This window comes from Anas acuta, chromosome 7 (genome assembly GCF_963932015.1).
Source record: "Anas acuta chromosome 7, bAnaAcu1.1, whole genome shotgun sequence".
Taxonomy (NCBI): Eukaryota; Metazoa; Chordata; class Aves; order Anseriformes; family Anatidae; genus Anas; species Anas acuta.
Window position 1 is genome coordinate 17,300,450 of NC_088985.1, and position 22,223 is coordinate 17,322,672.

General features: G+C 38.8%; 1 protein-coding gene across 10 annotated transcripts in view; it reads left to right on the plus strand.

The window, feature by feature from the left end:
- Window positions 1-22,223, plus strand: part of USP54 (ubiquitin specific peptidase 54) — a 98,951-nt gene that overhangs the window by 45,621 nt on the left and 31,107 nt on the right. For 9 of the 10 annotated variants that reach the window (XM_068689654.1, XM_068689645.1, XM_068689652.1 and 6 more), the window contains exons 2-7: window positions 2,393-3,257; window positions 5,830-5,922; window positions 15,774-15,908; window positions 17,385-17,498; window positions 17,669-17,751; window positions 19,515-19,620. In XM_068689654.1, coding sequence (XP_068545755.1) covers window positions 3,111-3,257; window positions 5,830-5,922; window positions 15,774-15,908; window positions 17,385-17,498; window positions 17,669-17,751; window positions 19,515-19,620 — 678 coding nt within the window. In that variant the 5' untranslated portion in view covers window positions 2,393-3,110. Of the gene's footprint in view, window positions 1-2,392; window positions 3,258-5,829; window positions 5,923-9,243; window positions 9,346-15,773; window positions 15,909-17,384; window positions 17,499-17,668; window positions 17,752-19,514; window positions 19,621-22,223 lie in introns of those variants that run through there. The other variant, XM_068689653.1, reaches the window with a different exon arrangement.

Genomic DNA, 22,223 nt, shown 5'->3' on the forward strand with positions numbered 1-22,223 from the left:
ATTATCTATTGTGAGTTGAAAATACAAGAGGCTTAGCTTTTTCTCTGGTGGTGGCTGTGTTGGTGGTGAAAGCAAAGCAGAATATTTTAATAGTGATGATTGCTCTTTTCCTTAAGTTCTTTTTTTTTTTCCTGCTTTTTGCTATCCTGTTTGTGATTTTCATGGTAGAACAGAGGATCCATATGAATATTGTCATACATATATTTTGGACTAATTAGGCTTCCATTTTGTAGCTCTTCTGTAGCGTTGGTAAGTTTATAGTGTTTGGTCAAGTGTGACACTGCCATTAATCTCCAGAGATGTGGTTCTGTCCTAACTGGGTGGTTACCTGATTACAGGCTTCCTGCTCATTCTCTTAGCTCTGCAACAGCCATCTAGCTAAATGAGCAGGCTGAACTTCTCCCTGTGAAAAATCACGGGGAAGGTAGGCTAAGAAGTCAGTTCTGCTAAGCCTTGTATAAATGTAAGAAGCTTGTGTGATTACTGCAAGAGTCCTGCCAGCTTGCAATACTCCTCTTGTGATGACAGGCAGAATACAAAGCTGCTAATTTGATTCTGGTCCCACAACAATAAAAACCAGTAGAAAAATGTATGCAGTTTGTAGTAACTGGACACTTTGGCTTGAAGACTTATAGCCCAGTTTGAGAGCAGAATCTTGAATTGAAGTTCATGAGTATTTACTCACTCCTGTGCTTCTGGGATGTCTTGTGGATTGTGTTTTCCATCTTCCCACAGGTGCTGTGGAAAGGGGATGGCAGAGTGCTTGGCTCAGGGACTTTCTGTGAGTTAGCACCAAGTCTGCCTACCTCAGCCCATTCCCAGGGCATCGTGCTCCTGGCTCTTGCAGCTCAGGCTTAGTGCTGCACCTATTGCAAGTAGCGTTGGTTTACAGAGGTTCTTAAATTGTTGCTTGAAAGTCAATTACCTCACACAGTGTGTTTGGCTCGTGATTCATTAAGGGATTGAGCAAAGAAAAGGGGGGTTGAGGCTGAAATTGCTTTGAAATGAAACCTGTATATGTTCAGTGCTCAGGAATGTTGCACGACTGGCATGATAATGGACTGTGTCTGCAGGCTTACAAGCACATCTGAAAATTTTGCATGGCATATTGGCAACTAGGAATAATATTCATCTGTATATTTTTGTTGTGTTACCTGATACCATGTGTTTGCCTGCCTTACAGCAACACTGAGACTTCGTTAATATTTGTAGAATTAGCTTAATAGAAGTACGAACAAAATATTACTAGCAGGGACTGGGTTAGGCTACTGTAAGACATCCATGGATGTTAAGGAAATCCTGTGTTTTGACAGAAGATGAATTACTTATCGTTGTGGTGAAGGTGAAAAATGTGCCTTTGCAGACACCCAGGGGTATATCTGTAAGGAGTTACACTCCTAATTATTTTTTGCTGATGCACAAATTTTGCATGTGCTTATTTTGTGGTGCAATTACTTCCTCAGAACACGTGGAATAGATCTGTCTTGTTCATGCTGGGTATATTCAGTTGTTCTGTTATTGATAATGGGGTAATCCTAAACCTCATTAACAGTGTCCCACAAAAATGCTATATGATTGGCTGTAAAGTAAATAGAGGTGGCAAAGAGGTGGGATACTCTTACAAGAAGTTTTTTTTTAATTACCATAAATTCTTGCAGTTTATAGGAATTTTTTAGAACAAATTCTTTTTTTTTTTTTTAATGTTCTCTGCAAGACAACGACAAAAGTGAGCTTAGGGTAGGAAGAGCAGTGTTTATTGAATGATGCTGATTTCTTCATAAGCATCAGTGTCTCCTAGAAGACATTGTATTATTCTGTGTACCTCAGTTAAGCAACTTTATATATATACGTGTGTGTGTGTATATATATATAAAATCATTGTCTATGGTTAATAAATCATGGAGAGTATTTTGTTTTGAAGACAGCTCTGGTCTTCTGAGTCAGTGCAGAGACTTGTCTTCATTTCAGTGTTCTATCAATGGAAAATCCCAATTCTAGTGTGGACAGTGTATTAACATCTATTCACAAAATACTCCCACTACTATCTGAAATACTAAGATCTTAAAGAAATATAATATTTAAGGATTGCAAAGGGTATGTATGAACACTGGCATGATAGTTGTGTGAATGTGTTTTCTCTTCTTAAATCTAACTTCCTTCTTAACTCTATTGACATAGGTCAGCCCTCCTGCTCTACCATGCTTTTCTTATAACTCTGCGTTCTTTTCCGTGTTATTTTATTTTTTGGGTGGAGGAGGGCTTATATTTTTTGCTTTGTCTCAGAAGATTCAGTGTATTGTGGGAGGTGAGGCAACACTGGTCTTGGCAGAACACCACAAAACCAAGAGAGTAATTAAATGACGCAAGCCTTTGATTATTTTTCTCTCTCAAGCTTTCTGGCACGGCTGGGCATTCCGATTGCAAAAGGAGGATCAGGAGGAGGAACTTCTAAAGATTGCACTCAGAATTAGAGGGACTGTATCAGACTCCTCGCTACTCTAAAGCTCGTCACTCTCAAGTTCTGGAGTTGCTGCTTTTTTCCTGTGAGGATAATGTCTCTTTCATCACCCAAGACAGAAGGAACTGAAAGGGAGCTGCAAAGACTTTGTTATGGTTTTGGTTTCAGTGCTCTCTTACTAATTGGATTTTTCCCGTCTTCTGTGGGAGGATTATAAAAGAATTAGAAAAACTGTTTTGGGGGGAGGGTGGAAGGGGGGCGGGAGGTAGCTGTTGTTTTTCTCCTCTTGATTCAGGGACCTCCTTAATCTGCCATTTGTTCCCTGAAGTCACTACCCACTTGGAAAAGGGAGAAACAGCATAACAGATGAACTTGCAAGACGATGGATTCCTTCCCTCTGCAAACTTTGTCTGTGGCTGCTTATAAAAGAGGGTTTTGCATATGTAAGCATCAAATGAAGACTAGCATCCTGGGCTGGATTTAAAAGAACCTGCTTCTGTCCTCAAGAAAAGATTAAATTGAATTTAAACTATAAATAACAGAATATTGGACGTTGTTCCAGTTCTGAATTTTGGTGAAAGAAAGGGAAGATCTGATCACGTGAAACACTGTACCAGCCAAAGCTTGTATGTTCTACAGCTAAAACTGGAAGATGTCTTGGAAAAGAAGTTACTTCTCTGTGGGTCGGGGGAATGTCCAGGGGATGTTTACTCCACGAAATACAACCTCAATAGCACCCAGTAAAGGTCTGAGCAATGAACCGGGACAGAACAGTTGTTTCCTGAACAGCGCGCTACAGGTAAGATCACAGAATGCAAACTGCTTTTGTCATCTCCTTCTGTCTATTGCAATACTTTCTGTGCTGTGCAGCGTGTACAGCCAGGCTTGACTGTGTAATTGTTTGTGAGTCTAGGTAGAAGAAAGCAAAGTTGGGAAATGCAGGTTAGCTGTGTTACAGACCAGCTCTGGGAATTTCCAGTTTTTCTTGGTGAAATTGACAGCATTTGTACAATCACATAGTGATTCCTTTCTGTGAAAACTTGTTATGTATCAACCAAAGGTGAACATGTGTAGAAAATTTATTTTAAAATAAGAGAATATTGAATAGGTTTCAGTATGTCTACTCCTAAAAGTAATTTTTTGATGACCCAAAGGGTTAATGATATCTGTACGGAATATTTTTACGCAGTCCAGTTTTCTTTAATTGCTGATTTGTAGTTTAGTTTACATATTTGAGTACTTACCTTTTGATTTAGAGAAAATAATTTTCCTCTGTCAAAATGTGGTGAAGTGGCTGCTCTGCTTGCATTGTCACTGTTTGCATATTTGGAATGGCTGTTTGAGTTTCGGCCCTTCTAGCTGAAGGGTTTCAAATCCTTTCCCCACTTCAGGCTCCTTCCCTTCATATGACTTGTTTGTGTAGCACAAGACTGGGTCACTGTGCCTTTTTCCATGAGAAAAATGAGCTGCTCAGATAGCTTCAGGCTTCAGGATAGCCTGGTGATACGAATAATACAAATGGAAACTCTTGTGACCCTCAAACAGCTTAATATGCCAGGAAGTACAGGACCGGGTACAAAGGAAAGTGCTCACAAGAAAAGTGGAGTTTCCAGTGATGTGCTGTATTGTTCTGTGAAGCTGTAAGGTGTAATCACCGGCTGCCTCCTGATGCTGAGTTAATCCGAGGTCAGAACTAAGCGGAGCCTAATGGCAGCCGCACAGCGTACAAGAAATAGCCAAGCCTGCGACCTGGCCTGCAGTGTGCTGCATAAGCCATTTCCTTCTGAAGCTCAAGAGAGATAGTATACCTAAAATATTTACAGTTAAAGCTGAATACAAATAAAACAGAAAACAAGATGATTACCATTTTGCAATAATATATACTTCTGTTTTTTCATCTTATTTTTAACATTGTGCGAGTCTGAGAGACTCTTGAATGTTGTTGCTCCTTACTATTAAGTATTTCTATAAACATTCAAGATAAACTCCAGAGGCAATTACATTTAAAAATTGGACTCGTTCCTAAATGTATTATTTCTTCTTTTTGTGAAGTCTGTAGTAGCTCTTCAGGAATGTTGTATGTAATCAGATGCTTCAAAGGTTTACATTGCCTCCCAGGCCCTTAAGTATTGGGAGAGTTTGAGTATAAACATACCCCTCACAATTCAGCAGGTTTGGAAACCTGACAGATTAAAGATTCTCTAAATGCATTGATTTCGTAATACAAGTTAAGGTAACATTTGGGTGCTATAACTTAGCTAACGAATTGTGAAAGCTAGCAACACTTCTTGAAAACAGTACAGTTTTCAGAATACTGCATTTTTCTAGTGCATTGTACTGGACCAGTTAATCAGAATTAGCTGTTTGGTTCCTCTGCTCCTGCTAACGAAGTGTTTAGTCAGTCACATGCCAGCCTCAACCTTCCCGTTCCGTCTGGAGCCTGGCACGGGGCGATTTAGGTCAGGGCTTCTTTCAACACAAGCCTCTGCCCCCTGCCAGGCTGGTGGGACTGAGGGCAGGGCTTGCAGGAGAGCCCAGTTGCTGTTAGCTGAGGTTGAAAGAGCAACCACGCTCAGCAACCACGAAGCTGACTGTGAAGCACCTCAAAGCAGTAATGTCACTTCTGTACATGTGGAAATTTAGATGCTTGCCCAAGGTTGCACAGGTTTGGTGGTAAAACAGCAATAAAGCTTGGTGCTATCGCAGCAAACTGCCTTGCACTGGTGCTAGAAGGGCGTACGAAGCCTGCTTGTTTTTATGTGCTGTGATCATTACCACAATAACTACCCACACTGCTTAGGGTTAGAAATCCACCGGTCATCAGAAGATGTAAATGCACTTAGTAAAGATAACAGTGGGCACAGGGAATTTTAGTCATTTATTGTTTTGATGTGGAAGATCTTGTTCATGTGTTGCTCCTTCTGACACGTGGCCTTTCTGCTCAGAACATTGAGGCTGCTGGGGAGGAGGAGTGAAGTGCCAAGGAGCTTACCTGCATGGCTGTTGGGGCTTCTGACAGCTCTGCTGAGGTTCGCAGTGTGGCCATGCGACTGCTCAATGTGGTCCAAGCACCAGGGAGCAGTCAGGGCACCTGCAGTTGGAGCCCGCAATGCCACACAGGCAAAGCAGCATGTTTTTAGCACGTGAAAAGAAACTGAGAGGTATGTCCTGCTCTAAATTAATTCCTGAGTATTACAGTTCTTGAGAAAGTAAGGTGAAAATACCAGCTTGCAGATAGCTAAGAGGCACACTATGTTAAAAGTGACATTCATTAACACTAATGTGCTTCTGGAATCGTTTAACATGCATTTTTAATCAAAGCTTTATGCAGCATATTCATAAAATCATTTGTGCTCCTCTTTGTGTTTCAGGTTCTCTGGCACCTGGACATTTTTCGTCGCAGTTTCCGACAAATCACGACGCACAAGTGTATGGGTGATTCTTGCATCTTCTGTGCTCTCAAGGTAAAGGTTGGAAATAAATTTCATTTATTTAAAAAAAAAGCGTAATATATCACCAATATTTAATTAACATGCATCTGTAAATTGGTGAGAGCAAAGGTGAATCTGATTAGTGGCTGGGTGATGATACTCATAGTGCTGTTCTTAAAATGTTCCACTACGTTGTGAAAATACTGTAGGTGAAGTTACAGATAAAAGGACTCTCATCAGTGAAGTGTGGATCATCATGAACCTCTGTGTTTGAAATGATCACTTCATGCAGAAAAACGTCTATTTTCTTTGTGTGTTTTTCTAATTTGTCATTTGGTTTATAAATATTTTATTGCTTATGGTTAATATGTTCTTCAGAATTTACCTTTCCTTCAGAGTTGCTTTAAATGTCAGCATGGAAGGCTTTTCTGTTCAAAGCTGTTGATTATGTAAGGCTAAAAGGTATTTTCTACTGTAAATATTGATGTTTGCATCAAAAGGCGCAACTCTTTGTGGTCTCAGTTTTAGAAAACATCAATTCTGGTTTTAAATGCTGATACAGTAACTGTCATAGATGCTGCCTGGACAGTCAGATATAGATACTAGTTCTGATTCCAAGTACTCTTGTGTACTTCCTACATCTCCCTTTGTTTCTACCCATTAATTTTTAGTGCTTCTGCTGTTTTGTTTTGGTTTGTGTCCTCTTAAATTCTGTAAACCCAGTGCTGCCTCTTATCTGGTGAGAGAAATGGACATAATCAAAACAGGATGAAAAAATCTACCTTTAGTTTTCCTGAGCAGTTATTTCTCTCTCTGAAATTGGTACTGAGATATTTTCTTTGATCACAAACGGATGGTAAAACTTAAGTAAATATTTAAATTCATTTTGGGAGAACTTAATGTAATATGAATTCTGTGTTCAGAAATGAAAAGGAGAGACAGCATGTCTTACCATATGGCAAAATAGAGAGTGCAAGGTTTAAATTAAGATCATTTGAAGTTCACAGGTGATGTACTATAACAGCTGTCTTGTTGCTGATAAGTGACTGTGAAGGTGAGAGACAGACTTGAAATGAGATATCCAGGAAGGTTTTTGATTGTTCTGAAGGGATTTTTCCATTGCAAAAGAACAGCAAAGAGGAGACTCTTAAGGCATGAAAGAGATAAGTAATTTCCTTTTGGAGGGGAATCTATATCAACACATCTGTTGAAATGAAGAGACAGGATGATATTTACAGTGGTATCTTCAGAAGAGGATGTTGTGGTAAGTAAGGAGCAGGATAGCACATCCAAAGTGAGAAATACAGCTATGCAGACAAATAAAAGAGATATTGAGTATATCCCCTTCCTTGTAGTGAAATGGCTGAGACAGACATGATCTGGTTTGAGTTTGTGAAGTTCAGCGGGATAAGTGATTTGAAGCTTGTTTTTTGGATCATTCCCTCAAGTATTGCCAGGTGATTGCTGGCATTCTTTGGTAGCTGAGGGCAGAGAGAAAAGGATTTGGGAAATGATGATCTCCGTAAATTTTTACTATTCTGGTGTTTAACCTAACAGTAGGATATGGCAAGGAGATACCAAAAGTCCGACAGGTTCTGTCATTTCACTGAAGGTCGAGTGAACTCTGAGGTGGAATTGCTTGGGCTAATAGAGATAGTAGTTGTCAAGTAGTTGTCAGTGCTCTCGTGTCAAGCCTTACTTGACACGAGAGCACTGAAAAAGGAGAGGAAAAAAGCCATGTGAAAGAGAAGATGAACATTTATCTATCTGGTATGGAAAAGTGAACTGTGAAACAAGATGCTTCTGGATTAGCAGTACCGGTACAAAAGAGCAAAGCACAAGCACTTCTATAAGACTGGAAGGTGGCAGAATCTCTGCAATATGTACTAAAAAGCATACATTGGGTCAGAACATGTTTCGTTTTGTTGATAAAATTCTTACTGCACATTTCAGCAAGACAGCAAAAGTGTGTCATTATAAACCTCTTAAGTGACAGGTAGAGCAGTAGAATTCACAAATCTCATGCCAGCAGCGATATGCCTACTTTGAAATTATGCAGCCTTTGAAAAAAATGCTGCTCTCTCTTCTTGCTCACAAGCATCTTTGAGGACTTTGGTTTGTTTCCTATCTGAAGATCCTACCAATGCCATCTTCAGCTGTAAGATGTTATAACACTTTAAGTTTTCAGCAAAGTCCTCGCATTGTGCTAAATCCCAAAGGTGTTTTTGCACGTTTTAGACAACTTAAATCGGGCTGCGTGTGGAATTGTAATAGCTCACAAAACTCGGTGCACAATGAAAACTTCTGAAGAAACGCATCAACAATCATGTGGACAAGTATTTCTGAATGTGGGCAGTAATGAGTACTTGACAAAGAAAAAAATTGAATTTCAGCAGGCTTTAATCCAAACCAGAATTATTATATATTTTCATCCTGCAGTCTGTTCTTTGTGGGAAATACCAGTGATCTACCCAAGCCTATTCTACAACCCTTTGAATGTTTACAGACACTTATTATAAAAGTATGCAAGAGAAAAATTGTGCAGGAATATGCTTGTAAGAAGTTACAGAACTGTCTTACTCCTGGTTCCTGTATGTTTATTAATTGAAAGCATCTCACAATTTTGTTTTTTCTCTGAGCAATGTGATGACAAGTTTCCACCGTAATTAAATTGTATAAAATGTTGATATTTGTACGTAAGTATTTGAAAAATTCCCTGATAATCAGTGTTACCAATTCAAATATTACAAAGATGTGTAATAAAGAGTGTAACTTGATTTGAAATTGGGGATGTAGCCCTCCCTCCCCCAAGAAGCAAAGAAAAGAACAACTACAGTACAATAAAACCTCCACTAACACCAGAGATGTTGCTTGTCTCACATGTGTGTAACTGAAAATGTGGGGATACTAAATAACAAAGGGATGCACCAGGCATAGCCCCAGACTACGGAGATAATTGCATTCATCTTCATAAACTCCTTAAGCAAAACAGTACATGAAAAACAAAAAATCCCAAAAGGCTGTTGAAAAGCATTTACTTGTCCTCTGCTGCCCTCTGGATAAGTCTTCTCTTTCTCTCCTGAAAATGTCAATGCTGCCTGGCACACACAGTACGTGTAAACTTGTATATGACAAATGGGATAATATGTGTAATACGTACCTATTACTGCAGGCATCACCAGGAGCGTTCTGTGTCCTGCTGCAGCAGGATCAGCCCTTCCCATCCTTGCTCATCTCCTCCCCTGCCCCGCTGTTCTTGCCTGCTCTGGAAGCCTCTAACTGTTGTCCTGCCAGGGTAATGGCAGCCTAGCCTCCAGCTCTTTGACATCCTGTTTCTCTTGAATCTTGCCTTAGGCTTTGCTAAGATGAGGGAGAAGATATGGCTGGATCCAGTGGGAAGCCAAGAATTTGGATCTCTATACCATGCGAAAATGTCCCATTAGGGTCTGGGGAGAGGTAACTAGCCTTGCATGCTATCAGGTGGAACTGCCCGAGATGCTGGCCAGAGCAAGCGAGGATGGAGCAGGACGCGTTTGCTTTTCTCCAAAGCATGCTGGCATGTTCTGATTCCAGCCTAGCTTGTGAAGGGGGCAGGACTTGGGGGAAATAGTCTATTTGCCACCCCTGCTCTCCGTTTGCCTTCGCAGGATACCTTCTGTGTTGGTCAGAGAGGGTTCGTGCTCCTTCCCCGATTGGAATGGTTGCCAAAGGAGACACTTCCCGTTGACTTCAGAGGAAGAGAGTCTTCACCAGGCTAAATTTAGCCTTTGAATAACACTAAAGTAGTTATTTTTTTCGTGCTTGCTTGGCTTGCTGCAGCTATTTCTAGGGATTCTGATGTCATGCACAGTATTTACTGTAAATGCTCAGCTAGTCCCATAAATATTATTTGATTTTAATTTACTTTATAAAATGAGGGATCGCAGGACAGTGATGTTTGTTACTGGATATCAAATCCCATTTTAGTTTTGTGCCACATTGAAGACATTTACTGCATAAATACTTGAAGTAATTTAAAAACTTGCTAAGCTACCTGGCTGTCTATGGCTACAAAGTGAGCCTTGAAATCCTTCCAGGCATCTGTTCGTTGGCCATTTTGAAGGAACATTGCATCAACGGCTGTAAAATACAAGGAAGAGCTGCAGAGACTGTACTGGAATCCCAAACACTGTTCCTTAAGATGTTGTGGCGTTATTCAAGGTTGTTTGTTTGTTTAGTACACTAGCTGTCCTTACCGCTGTGTCGTTTGCCTGCTGTAACACTGGAGCAGCTTTTTGATTTATTATTAATGTTGAAATCTACTGTGTTCTGTTTTGTTTTCCTTTTTCTAGAGCATGACTTTGCTGTGGTGTTTGTTTATTACAGCTGGAAGGGGGCAGGAAGGGGGAAATCCGTCCACTGTGCTGAGCATGCTACGGAGTTTGTTCTCCTTCCAGGGATTGTGCTGGGAGCTCTATAGTGCCAGGATATAGGACAGAGTGTTTTTTGTAGTTTGCAAGAAAGAATGCTCTATTGATTGATAAATTCCAACAGGGCTGTTCTTTTTTGTAATTCTGTCATGCAACAAAAACAGGAAGAATGTGAAATTTCTGCTTAGAAATGATTGTTTTCTAAGGCGAAAACTGAGAACAATAGGATATTGGAATGCTTAAAGAACTGGAATTGCAGTAATTCATGGGTCTGATTAGGTGCCTATTTGAAGGATTTGTTATGAAAAGTTCATGACATGACTGAGACAATAGGTTGGCTACAAAAATCTTGTTCTCTTCTTTTGTGCTTTTTTAGTATATCTTGGGCTACAGCAGTATCAAAAATACATATTGTAGAATAGACCATAAAAGAAAGGAATAAAGGAGGTTTAGGTTGATTGTTATCAGACTTGCAGGTTTTTGAAAGTGATGCAGAGACAAATAGGGTCAGAATTATTTGCACACCTGAAGGCAAATATAAGGAAATAATAAGGAAGAAGTTTGAGCTAGTGGAAATCAGGTAGGTGGAGGTGTATGTAGCTGGATGGGAGAAAAGGGAGTTTAGCAGCCAGAATTTCTGTTGAACCAGGTTGCTGTACTGAGCAGGAGGAGAGTGATGCTCTAGATGTGAGGTTAAGTATTGTAGACAAGAAAAAGCTTTAAAACAAAGAGCTTTCAATTGAGTTAGAGCAAGAATAGTATTGATATGTTGAGCAATGGGATAAGGATTGGCTATGTTAATATTTGTAGCTTTTACTAAAAGGCAGAACCTGTTAACATAGGAAATACTAAAGCATTTGGAGAGAATGTGTTTTGTTCTTTGAAACAAATGCGTGCTGCAGTGCTATCCACATCCAGAAGTAACTTCTGCTCAGTGCTGGAAGAGAATAATTGATTCTCAGAAGGCTGCCAAGGACAGGACTCAAATTTACAGTGCATGGACACTGATCTGATTCACTAGCTGTTGCCTGTTGTATTCAGTCATTAATTTATTTTTACGCCAGGCTGCTTCTACGTGCTGGGTTAAAAAGTCACTGGTAAACGTGCATCAAGTGGAGGGTTTGTTCCATCAGTCTGGTCAGATACATAGTGCAAATGTCACCGTACCCCCAAACTGAATACTTTGTTCCTAGGTGATTTCAATGATCTCTTAGACTGGGAATAGGGGGCAGGATTCACAGATATTTCAGCTTCACAACTTTAAAAATAAGTCTGAAACTTCAATCCCAGGGATTATCTCGAAGAATAATTACTGTCTTGTTTTCTAACCAAATGAAGCACAACTCATTTTATGATCTTTCATGCGAATTTCAGCAGTCTGAAACAAAGGCAAGTTTTAAATTCAGTAGTTCCATAATATCAGTTGTGTTCCTTATCTCAAGCCATAAATCTTCCTTTGAAGCTTTAGAAAGTTGGTATTGATCCCCAGACTTCCCAAAGTGGAGGAGGTGATTCCAGAAGATCACTGACTCTGCAAGCCCATGTTCTGACAGGTTGCAGAAGTGCAAACCTGTAGCAGAAAGGACAAGAAGCTTCCAGTTAGAAACTAGGGGGAAAAAAACCAAAACCCTTTTGAATGGCAATAAACCAGGTGAGACCTTAGAATAGATTGCCTGGGGTGGTTAAGGAATTTCCAGATTTGGCTGCATCTGACAGCAAGCTGGCCTAAGATCAGCTATGTGAAGAATATAGTTGATCTTGACTTAGTACTTGGGCATGGACCAGACGCAACGAGATGGGCTTCAGCAATTTATTTCTGTAAGGAACAGTTGTGCTTCCCAATTCTGCTGTCTGCGCTGTCCTTTCCAGACCTTTGCGGATCTGAAGGGAAGGAAATACAGAGAGAGACAGGCTTTTTTCTTTCTTTTTTTTTTAATAGAGACATCAGGAACGCAGTGTTACTAGAGTGCAAACTTCCTGGCTGAAATCCCTTTCTCATGCTCTTCTGTAATGGCTCATCCTAACATGCCAAGAACAGATCATCAGTATAAAAATCAAAGAAATGCAGTTAATTCAGTATTAGGAATTGCTCATGTTCTATGCTAAGCCAGTACATTTTTCTTTTTCAGTTCTGATGCCTTGATTTGTTTTCATTAAAACTAATAAAAATAGGAAAAGCTTAGCTTATTCATAAGGCTTTTAGTGGTGTCTCTTCATATTGTGGCTGTTAAGGATACTCTCAACTGTATTGGAATGTAGCCATTGCAAGAGAACTTTGGTGCAGTGAATATGCTAGTGGGGTTTTTGCTATCGGGAAGTTTGGAAGAGAATTAAGTTTGAATGTTTTGTATATGAAGCTATCATTAAGTTCCAGAAGCACTTGGAGAAAAGTTGTCATCAAAACTCCTGTAGCAGGACCAGCAGTGCTTTCCTGGTCTGCGCCCAGCTGGCTTTCAGACTGCATATGGAGCAAATGTTTAGTGGTTAACAGCGTAACTCGAGGGCAAGATCTGAAGTTAAGGAGAGAGATCCAACTTAGATAACTTAAAGTGATGAAACATCAGGAAATGCCACACCTGTCCATCTAAGGCTGAGAGACAAGACTGACCTGTTCTGAATAAAAGGGGAGCGAAGAGCCTATCTTGAAAAATGAAAAAAAGGGGAAACAACTCCCCTGTCTCCCTCTGCACCTCCCCAAGCAGAAAACAAACAAGACAAAAAAAAAACACCAAACCTTGTGCTCAAAGTGAGTTTGACTCCATTGCAGGTGCATTTAGGGCTTCCTACAAGCTGCTGTGTTGTGCTTCAAAGTGTTTTAAACTATGCTGTGCAAAGATAAAGTAAGATTTGATCATTGTTAGGTTACAATGCACAATTACTATTTTTAAAACATTTTAGTCCTCAAAATTTAAAGAAGACTATACCACTGAGTTCCATGTCATTACAAATCTTGAAAGACATTCTTCTATGTAGTCTTTTAGATAGCACTGGGAACTTCTGCAGCTTGATTTTATATATTAAAATTCTTTACAGCATTCTTTGTTACTGAATTATTTCTGTTCTGTGGTTGTGGTAACAAATTTCACAATTTTCTGCTATTGTATATAATGAAAGTTGTTCTGTTTGTTTTTATAATCTTTATTTTTAGTTGTGAAGGCTGCAATTTTGTAATGAAAAAAACAAACACCACAAAGCAGCAAAACTGCAGGATCTTATGGAATTAACTCTGAAACAGTTGCTTATAAGCATCAGGATCACATTTTTCTTTATTGAATCTGTGTTAACTAACAGGGTACGTTGCAGGTAAAAGTAGAGTATGCATTATTTTCTCAAAGATGGTTTTAGTCTGCTTGCTTGTTGGCTTCTGATCTTCCCTCATTAGAAGCCTGGGCTGATTCTCCCCCTGCCAAGCATTCAGAGTTATTTCAGAGCTCTCGTTGGAGCGAACGGGTCCTGTCCATCAGCTCCCCGAGTTAGGTTGCGTGCCAGCCGCTAGACAAGTGCATCAGTTTCCAGTTCTATGAAGTAAGACTGATGATAACCAGAATGAACATGTTTCTAAAGCACAGTCATGAATATTTTCAAGTGCTCCTAAATTGCTTAATGAAGTGTTCCAGTAGGATAGAACTATTTTTCACTGCTTTTGGTTTTTGAGGTTCACTGAAATGAAGAAATTTATTAAGGAAATGTGAAACTTGGCTCTGTTACCAGTGTGACAGAAATTGGAGTCAGGATTGTTACAGATAGAGACTGTCATTTTTGTATATGTGTGTATATATGAAAGGTAGCTGAGGAAAGGTGTTGTCTGTAACTCAAGAAGCGTGAGACTTCATTGCCTCACACCCTTCTCTTTGTTATCATTTTCCATTTCATTTTCCACTAATAAATGCAGTAATAGAAGAACAGCAGTCTTCAACACAATGGTCCCTCACCTATGAATAAGCACCATAAGCACTACCAAAATAAAATTTAAAATAAAAAGCAGTAAAGAGAGATGTGGGTTTGACCTGTGTGTCAGATCATGTCAGCGCTATAAATTGTGTGATTTCTACAGCCAGAGATGGAACAGACACAGAGGTTGGTTTGTTTGGGCTGTGCAATGACAGATGTGTTCTGCACTTTTTCAGCTTCTTCCAGGCAGATGAGGTGGCAGAGCTTGGCAAACCTTCTCGCAATTGACTATTCACTTTCTGATAAGAAACAAAGGTAGTTAAAGGAGAAAAAGGTTGAGGTTATTTATTTCCAATGAACGTTAATTCTCAGTATGTTGGGGAGAAGCTTTCCATAAGTAAGGGAAGTCCCCCAGGAATGAACATCGTTACAGATTCTCATGATCGATTTGAAAGAAAAATAAATCCTCAAACTGGTTTGAGACTAGCTTTCTCATTTTTGTTTGATTTGTTTAGAAGGTAGAGAAGCCAAGTAGTGTATAATTGAAGATGTTTTTTCTTTTTACTAGAGTAAGAGTAGTCTTCTTCTGAAGTCTTTAGGGAAGTTTTATAGGGGAATATTATAGGGAAATAGATGCAGAATTTTGCTACTGACGCTGCTGAAAATACTTGGTTGCCATATGAAATGAGGTAGGAAGAATAGAGTGTTGTAAGAGTAAGAATTGTCTGGAAATAAGGGCTAGAATTTTTGACTTAGACTGAGGATCTTGCATACAGATCTTTGTTTTTTGGGAGGGTGAAATGAAAATGAAATAACTGTTCAGAAGATCTCTTGGAGATTACATGTGCACACAGTTAAAGTGGGGTTTTAGTCAGCTGGGAATATGTGCTGGACTTTCATGTGTATAACCTGTGTTTAAGGTAATAATGCATCTCTATTAAACTACTTGTCCTTGCAAGTGATTACCCAGATGAGCTGTGAGTTGCGGGTATGAATATGCAGGTGTATGGCAGCAAAACAGCTGGCCATGTACTGGAGCTGCTATTCAGGTTGTGCCTTTTCTCCTCCTGTGTGCTGACCCAGGCATCATCCGATTCTTACTTGGGTAAGAATTTACTGGAAAGTAAATTCCTGCAAGATTACAAGCAACGCATTGTGGGCTGAGAAGTTTGGAAAAAGTTGAGTGAGAGGGAAACAGAAGTCACGTATAAGAAAGCTATTGGTGTGGAATATAAGAATCAAGAGGGAGAAATAGGAATAAAAAGTGTGGATGTTTTGATGTCTTGTATTTGCTCTGGGAGAAGGTCCAAGGGTGATTAATATAGAGGAAAATTTGCCCCTAGGCTCCCAACCCTTATTTCTTTGCAAATGTGCTCTTTGAAATGAAAGGAAGGGAAACACCACAGAGATAGATGTGGTTTCAAAGGAGAAACTCCTAGGACTGTCGCTTGTAGTCCCTGTGCAATACAAATACGTGTTGCTTGATCAAAGTGAGTTAAAGGTTTCTTGTTTCTTTTCAAACAATGTATTAGTCACGTGTTAGAAAAAATACCGTGACTAAACTATTTTTGTTTTTCTTATTAGAGTATCTTCAACCAGTTTCAATGTAGCAGTGAGAAGGTACTGCCTTCTGATGCCCTGCGTACTGCTCTTGCGAAGACGTTTCAGGATGAGCAACGGTTCCAGCTGGGCATCATGGATGATGCTGCTGAATGTTTTGTGAGTACAGTTGAAAGATGTTTTGAAGGCATAGATTCTTAATCAAATTGATTCTTAACCAAATCAATTCTTAATCCAAGTACAAGCATGCCAGATTTGCTACTGGATTTGAATCCTCTCAGGCAAAGCACCATTCAGAGTGGAGCCCTTTCTGTACATTACATCTTTCACTTCCTATACCTACCCAATTCGACAGTAGCACTGGAGGAAGTTATAGAAATGCTAAATTCATATAGCTGTTGTAGGTCTTCTCCTAGCCCTCTAACTGAGCTTATGATAACCCAAACTATCCCGTTTTGTAGAATACCATGACAGAGAATAATTGTCTAGAAAAACAGTATAGTTTAATAGGACTATTTAAAATGGAAATAGATCATGTCAATGAAACCTTGAAGTGAAATAAGGGAGGTGAGCCTATACAGGAGCCCCTGTCAACACAGCGGTGATAAATCTTTGTGTGTAGCCCAGCACATTAAAAGTGGTCTGTACATAGTAGAACATGGGAACTTCAGATTTTGTTCCTTTCTCGAGAAATCTAAATAGCCCATCTATTTATACAGGAAGAGTCCCCACAAGCATGTTAGGTTAACCATACTGGTACAAAGACATTTAAGAGTGGTAAGAGTTCTATTTTGAGGTTAAACTTTAAGGCAGAGATTATTCCATAGCTTTTCACTTGGTTAACGTTTTCAGCCCTAAGGACAGAGATTTAAATGGCAGAGGAAGAACTTAGGTATTAAAGTTCAAAGGAAGCAGTAGTAGGTCAGAGTTATTTTGCCTACCAATTAATTTTGACCTGGTTATCGAAGGCTTATCAACTATCCAGGCAACTTATGCTGGTGGTGGAAACTGCTGCTGGAGGAGGTGGCAGCAGCCTGATGTCACCAACAGATAATGTTGGCAACAACGGGAGGAGCAGAGGTCTTAGCGGAGAAGAAATCCTGGGAGCTTTAAAACAGGTGGAGTTGTCTAGAAAATGTTCAGAGCTTTTGTTTCATGTAGGACTTAGTCTGCCTCTTCATTTACTAGTTGTCCTTCACTTTTACAGAATGCAGATTAACCATATTTCAAACCCTTTGTGGAATACAGAAATTGGCTAGAGTTATTTGGTGTCGATGGGAAGTTATTTGCAACCAACTGATTTTAAAACTGCAGAGCTCCTGTACCTGTTACATTAGGTCATATCTACTAATTTTGATAATTGGACAGGATAATCAATGACAGAATCTTCAGAGGTACCTGTAAATAAATGGTTAACTGATACAGCATTTAAACTCAGATGTGGTAGCCATTTTCTCTTACAGCAAAGAAATGCCAAATCCCTTGTTTTCTAAGCAGGTTTGAAAAATTTGTCTTGTCTCTTTAAATAGTATTTATAACATTATACATTGCATCTGACGTGCTTTTGTGATTTATATTCTACTGATGTCTACATCTGAAATGACTTAATGCTTTTTCACTTCTCTCTTGGACTAGGAAAACCTGCTAATGCGAATTCACTTCCACATTGCGGACGAGACAAAGGAAGATATTTGCACTGCACCACATTGTGTTTCCCATCAGAAGTTTGCGATGACCTTGTTTGAACAGGTGAGGTGATGATGCATGTTGTATACAAATCACAAATTCTCAGTTTCACATTTTTCAATCCAAAGATATGCATTGCCATGGTATTAAAAAAAAAAAAGATGCATTTTCACAGCAATGCTCCCACTTGTGTTTTTAATCTTGTCGATATACTACTTTTTCATTCTCTTTAGTGTGTTTGTACCAGCTGTGGTGCCACCTCCGACCCATTACCTTTTATCCAGATGGTACATTATATCTCCACAACCTCACTTTGGTGAGTTGAGACTTTTTTTTTTTCACAGGGAAAAGAGCTTCTTATTTATACTAGTATTGTGATTTTATCTTTACCTTCAACACTAAATGTCAGGAATGTGGTTTGTTTGAAGTTGGAGGATATTTTATAACCATGATAAGGAGCATGAGGGCTTAGTGGAGCAGAAGTTATCAACTTAGGCATGGATCAGTGTGTCTTCTTGTTTACGATTCTGTATCCGACAACTCTAGTGCCAAGGACTCATGTATCTTTTAAAAGACCTTAGTATGTGAACAGGTGAGTTATGATAAGTGGGGGAAAAAAGCTGGAGAGGACCTTCGGATGCTTAGTCTGTCTTCCCATTCAAAACAGGGATAACCTCAAAGCCAAATCAGTCTGTTCAGGGTTTTGTTGAATTTGGGAAATGTTCGGGGACAGAAATTCCATGGTCTCTTCAGGTTACCTGCTCCAGAGCTTAACCGCTCTGTGAAACTTTTTCACTATTTTCCCCTTATCAACAGGGACAGTCTTCTTATGATAGGAGATAATCAAGTTGGTCATGTGTGGTTTGCCATTGGTAAATCCATGCTGACTGGTTTGACTTACCTTCTTGTCCATCTTATGCCTGGAGATGATTTCCAAGGGCATTTGGTCTACCTTTTCCCCAGATGGTAGAGCAAGATTGACCAGCCGTATTTAGTTCCTTGACTCCTCTTTCTTATTAATGTTGAAGATAGATATAGCACTTGCTTTTTAATAGTTGTTGGCATCATAACCTTTCATTAAAGGAGCTTTTGCTGCTCTAGTTCTGTTAGAATGCTGTTGAGTGAATGCTAGAAGAGATAAGTTGATTTTTCTCTTCCTTTAGTAAACTGCTCTTCAGTTACAGTCTGCCTAAACCTGATAGAGGTAGAATTCTGTTGTTCATTCCCGTCTCTAAATTTTGATTGGGATGAAAAACTGTGTGTGTTGGCCAGCATTAGAGAGCAAGCCTGAAAAGGTTGTCTTAAACTGCTAGTTGCTCTTCTCATTCAGATCTCTGTTAAAGGCTACTACTAGCAGTATATTAGGTGTAATGTAAAGCTAAGTTTCGTTCTCCCTTGTGGCTGCTACCTGCCATTCCACCGTGCTGTGCTTCTTTAAGTTACAGGCAGAGACTGTGTAGTAGAATATTATTTATTAGAATTGCATGAAAATAATTATGTAAATGGTATTCAGTGTTATATATAAAAAAATCTCAGTAACTCTTGAGTTGGATATTATTTTAAAAATACCAAGAAAAAATGTTTATCTACATCTTAAACTATGTTAGGGTTTAATGTCCTTTAACAGTCAGTCTTTTTATGTACTTATCTTTCTTTTAAACTGGACAGTGAAATCAATTAAATACTGTGCTATTTTTTGTCTAGTTTTCTCTGTAGGGATGTGCTTTACTGTGCTAACATCACTGTTGTGGTAGCCAAAGGGAAGCATTTTGAACAAATGCTTCATTTTGAAATTAAGTATTTCTCAAAATGCTAAAGCTTGTTTTTAAGGTGTAAATTTTAAGTCAAATCAGAAACCTTTTCTGTTTTTTAATATTTTTTTCTTCCATATTACTATAGCAAGTGACATAATTCACAGTTAATAATGGTGTTTTTTGTACTACATTAAATATAAAAAATGTTGTGTATTTTAAGGTTCTTCTTACATAATTTAAGGGCAACATTCTTGCTTAATGTGTTTTTTGTTCATTTTTATATTTTTGTTAACCTTTTGTTTCCCATCCTTTCTCTATACTAAAGCAATCAAGCTATTTGTATGCTGGAGAGACGAGAGAAACCCACTCCAGATATGTTCGGAGAGCTTCTGCAGAATGCCAGCACTATGGGAGACCTGAGAAACTGTCCAGTTAGTATGCTCAATTTTCTTATGAGGACAACAGACGGGACAGAAGAGAGTTAATAGATTACACTGACATATACCTTTTAATTCATGAGCATTTTCAAGATTTAGTTCATTGTAGTGATTGGGCTTGATTTTGGTACTTCTCAGTTACTCAACAAAGGAAATTAAAAACTGATGCTGTGTGCTTTCTTGTCTAGAGGTAAGTGCTAAGAATAGGCAAGGATATAGTGCTTGGATGGGGAATAAAAACAAATGTTTTTATTGAGCTAGGATCCACACAAAAAGGTGCTGAGAAAAACTTGGAAATGTTTACGTTGCCCACAGGGAATGTGCATGCAGTCTACTCCTGTTCAAGTCCGTATGGCTGCTAGAAGTACCTATAATATGTTTCCATTCAATCTCACTGAAACTTGGTGAGGACTCTAACACTAACATGAAGCAGCAATTGTCTGCTTTTATTGTATGAAGAAAGTTCTGGGATCTTATCTTAAGAAACAGAGATGACAAAGAATTTGGAAGCTGTATCTTTATATAGGAGATGTCTCTGTGTTGACAGTAGTTTAGATTATCTAGCTTTTTAGTAGTGTTCCCAAAATCTGTCCAGTTACTCTGGTGTGTTATTCTTTTCTGTGAAAGTAGGGTGTACCACCTGTAATAAGAGCATAGGAAAGAAAGTACTTACTTCTTGTAGAATCATCTCAGTAACACCATGCTATGACACAAATGTAACTACTCTTGTACCGGTTTTTGTAATTACATGTACAAGATTGATTGTTTTGCCTGGATGAAATTCCATTCAACTTCATCACTACTGTTCAGCTGGGATAAATTATACTGTTGACCACACTGTTGTTCTTGCATCATATAGCCAAAATGTTGGTCGGAGGCGAAGAGAAAAGAACAGCCACTTCTCACTGCCAGAGGATATTCCAACAGCAAGGGCTTGTAGGCTACACAGTGTACTTGCAAGAGCTATGTGAAAGGCAAAAACCACCACAGAAAATTTGAGGGAGTGCTGTTCTGGATTTCTGGCTGACATAATCCAGAGTATGGAGAAACTGACCAGAAAGCGTAGGTTATAGTTGTCATGAGTGATGATTGGAATTTAACTGACATAAATTCTTAAAAAGAATATGCATAACTGATAGCTATAGGTTACTGTTCCTAAAAATATTCCATTCTGCTATGCAGTAAAAGTCTGACAAAGTTCAGATGACTTAAGTCCTTATATCAGTTGGGTTGAAAAAAATACAAATAGTTTTGGGTAAGCATGAAGACATTTTTGTTTTTAAATCATAAGGGCTTGGTTTCTAAAACAGGAGTTTAATATTTTGTTCTACCTTCTAATTTAGGTATATTCAGATCTAGGGCATTAGGTAGTTATGCAAAAATAGTGATCATCAAACTTTTTTTTACATATTGATTAATAGGTAGGGCAGGAAACAGCTGCATAATTGCTGCTTTGTGTAATGCTACTGTTTGACATCTCAGGAGCCTGAAGTGAAGCAATACCAGGCTCTAACAGGAATAGCTTGTGTGCCTATTCCCTGAGGGTGGTGTAAGCATTTCCATTTTATGCCTGCCTGCCTCCCCCTTAGCCTTCTGTAGCTTGTAACTTTGAAACATTCACTTTTAGCCTCTATATAAATGTTAAATTCTGTTTTGGCTGTTGTCAAATAGTGGTTTACTTATGATTAAAAAAAAATAATAAACGCAAATAGATACTGTTTTATTGCTTAAGAGATTCACAAATCTTAGCTAATAACTAAAACAAGGAAAATTTGCTAGAAAGACATTCCTTGTCAAGGTGAGCTGCTTTGTATCTGAAATACTCAGTGGGGTAAAATTGCTTGCCAGCTGGCCCTTTCTGCCTCTTTGTTTCATCGCAAAATCTTATTGAGGCTTAGCTAAGGCTGGACTAATAAAGCTTCACTTGCATGACTTATTAGGATTCCATTACAAAAATTGCTTCTGTTAACTAGTTGAAACACAGGTGATGTCAATTTGAGCTGGTTTGGTTTTTTGTTTGGTTGGTTTTGGTGAGGTAATCCACAGGAGTGCTTGTACTTTATCCCTTACAAAACATGTGTGAACATAGTCATCTTAATATTAAAGCCTGATAAATACCTGTAACGTCAGTCTTCTACCCATAAAAGAAATGAACAAAAAAAAACAACCACACAAAACAAACCAAAATACCTCTAGCCTACTTTCTCATCATTGACTTGTCACTAAACTGAAACTTTTCCTTTTTATTTTCTTTTGGTTTTGCCTTTTTTTTTTTGATAATTGGGACTGAAATTCTGCTTACCTTTCTAGATTGTTGTGGGGAGGAAGCCTTTTGTGTTCTCTTCCAAAGTTGTAGTGTCAGGCATGACTATATTAAATGGTGAAACTGTTCCGTGCAGACATGAAAAACTATTCTCAGTAGGAAAATGTTTTTTCTGGAATCTTTTTCCAGAGGTGCCTGTATGACCTGCCATGGGGGGAAAGTGAGTTCTAAGAGACTTCTTCATAATTATCCTTAAAAATAAGACGACAATGTGCTCTTTGCTAAAATGACTGTGATAATTTCTTAATTCAGTAGGTGAACTTTTTTCATAATG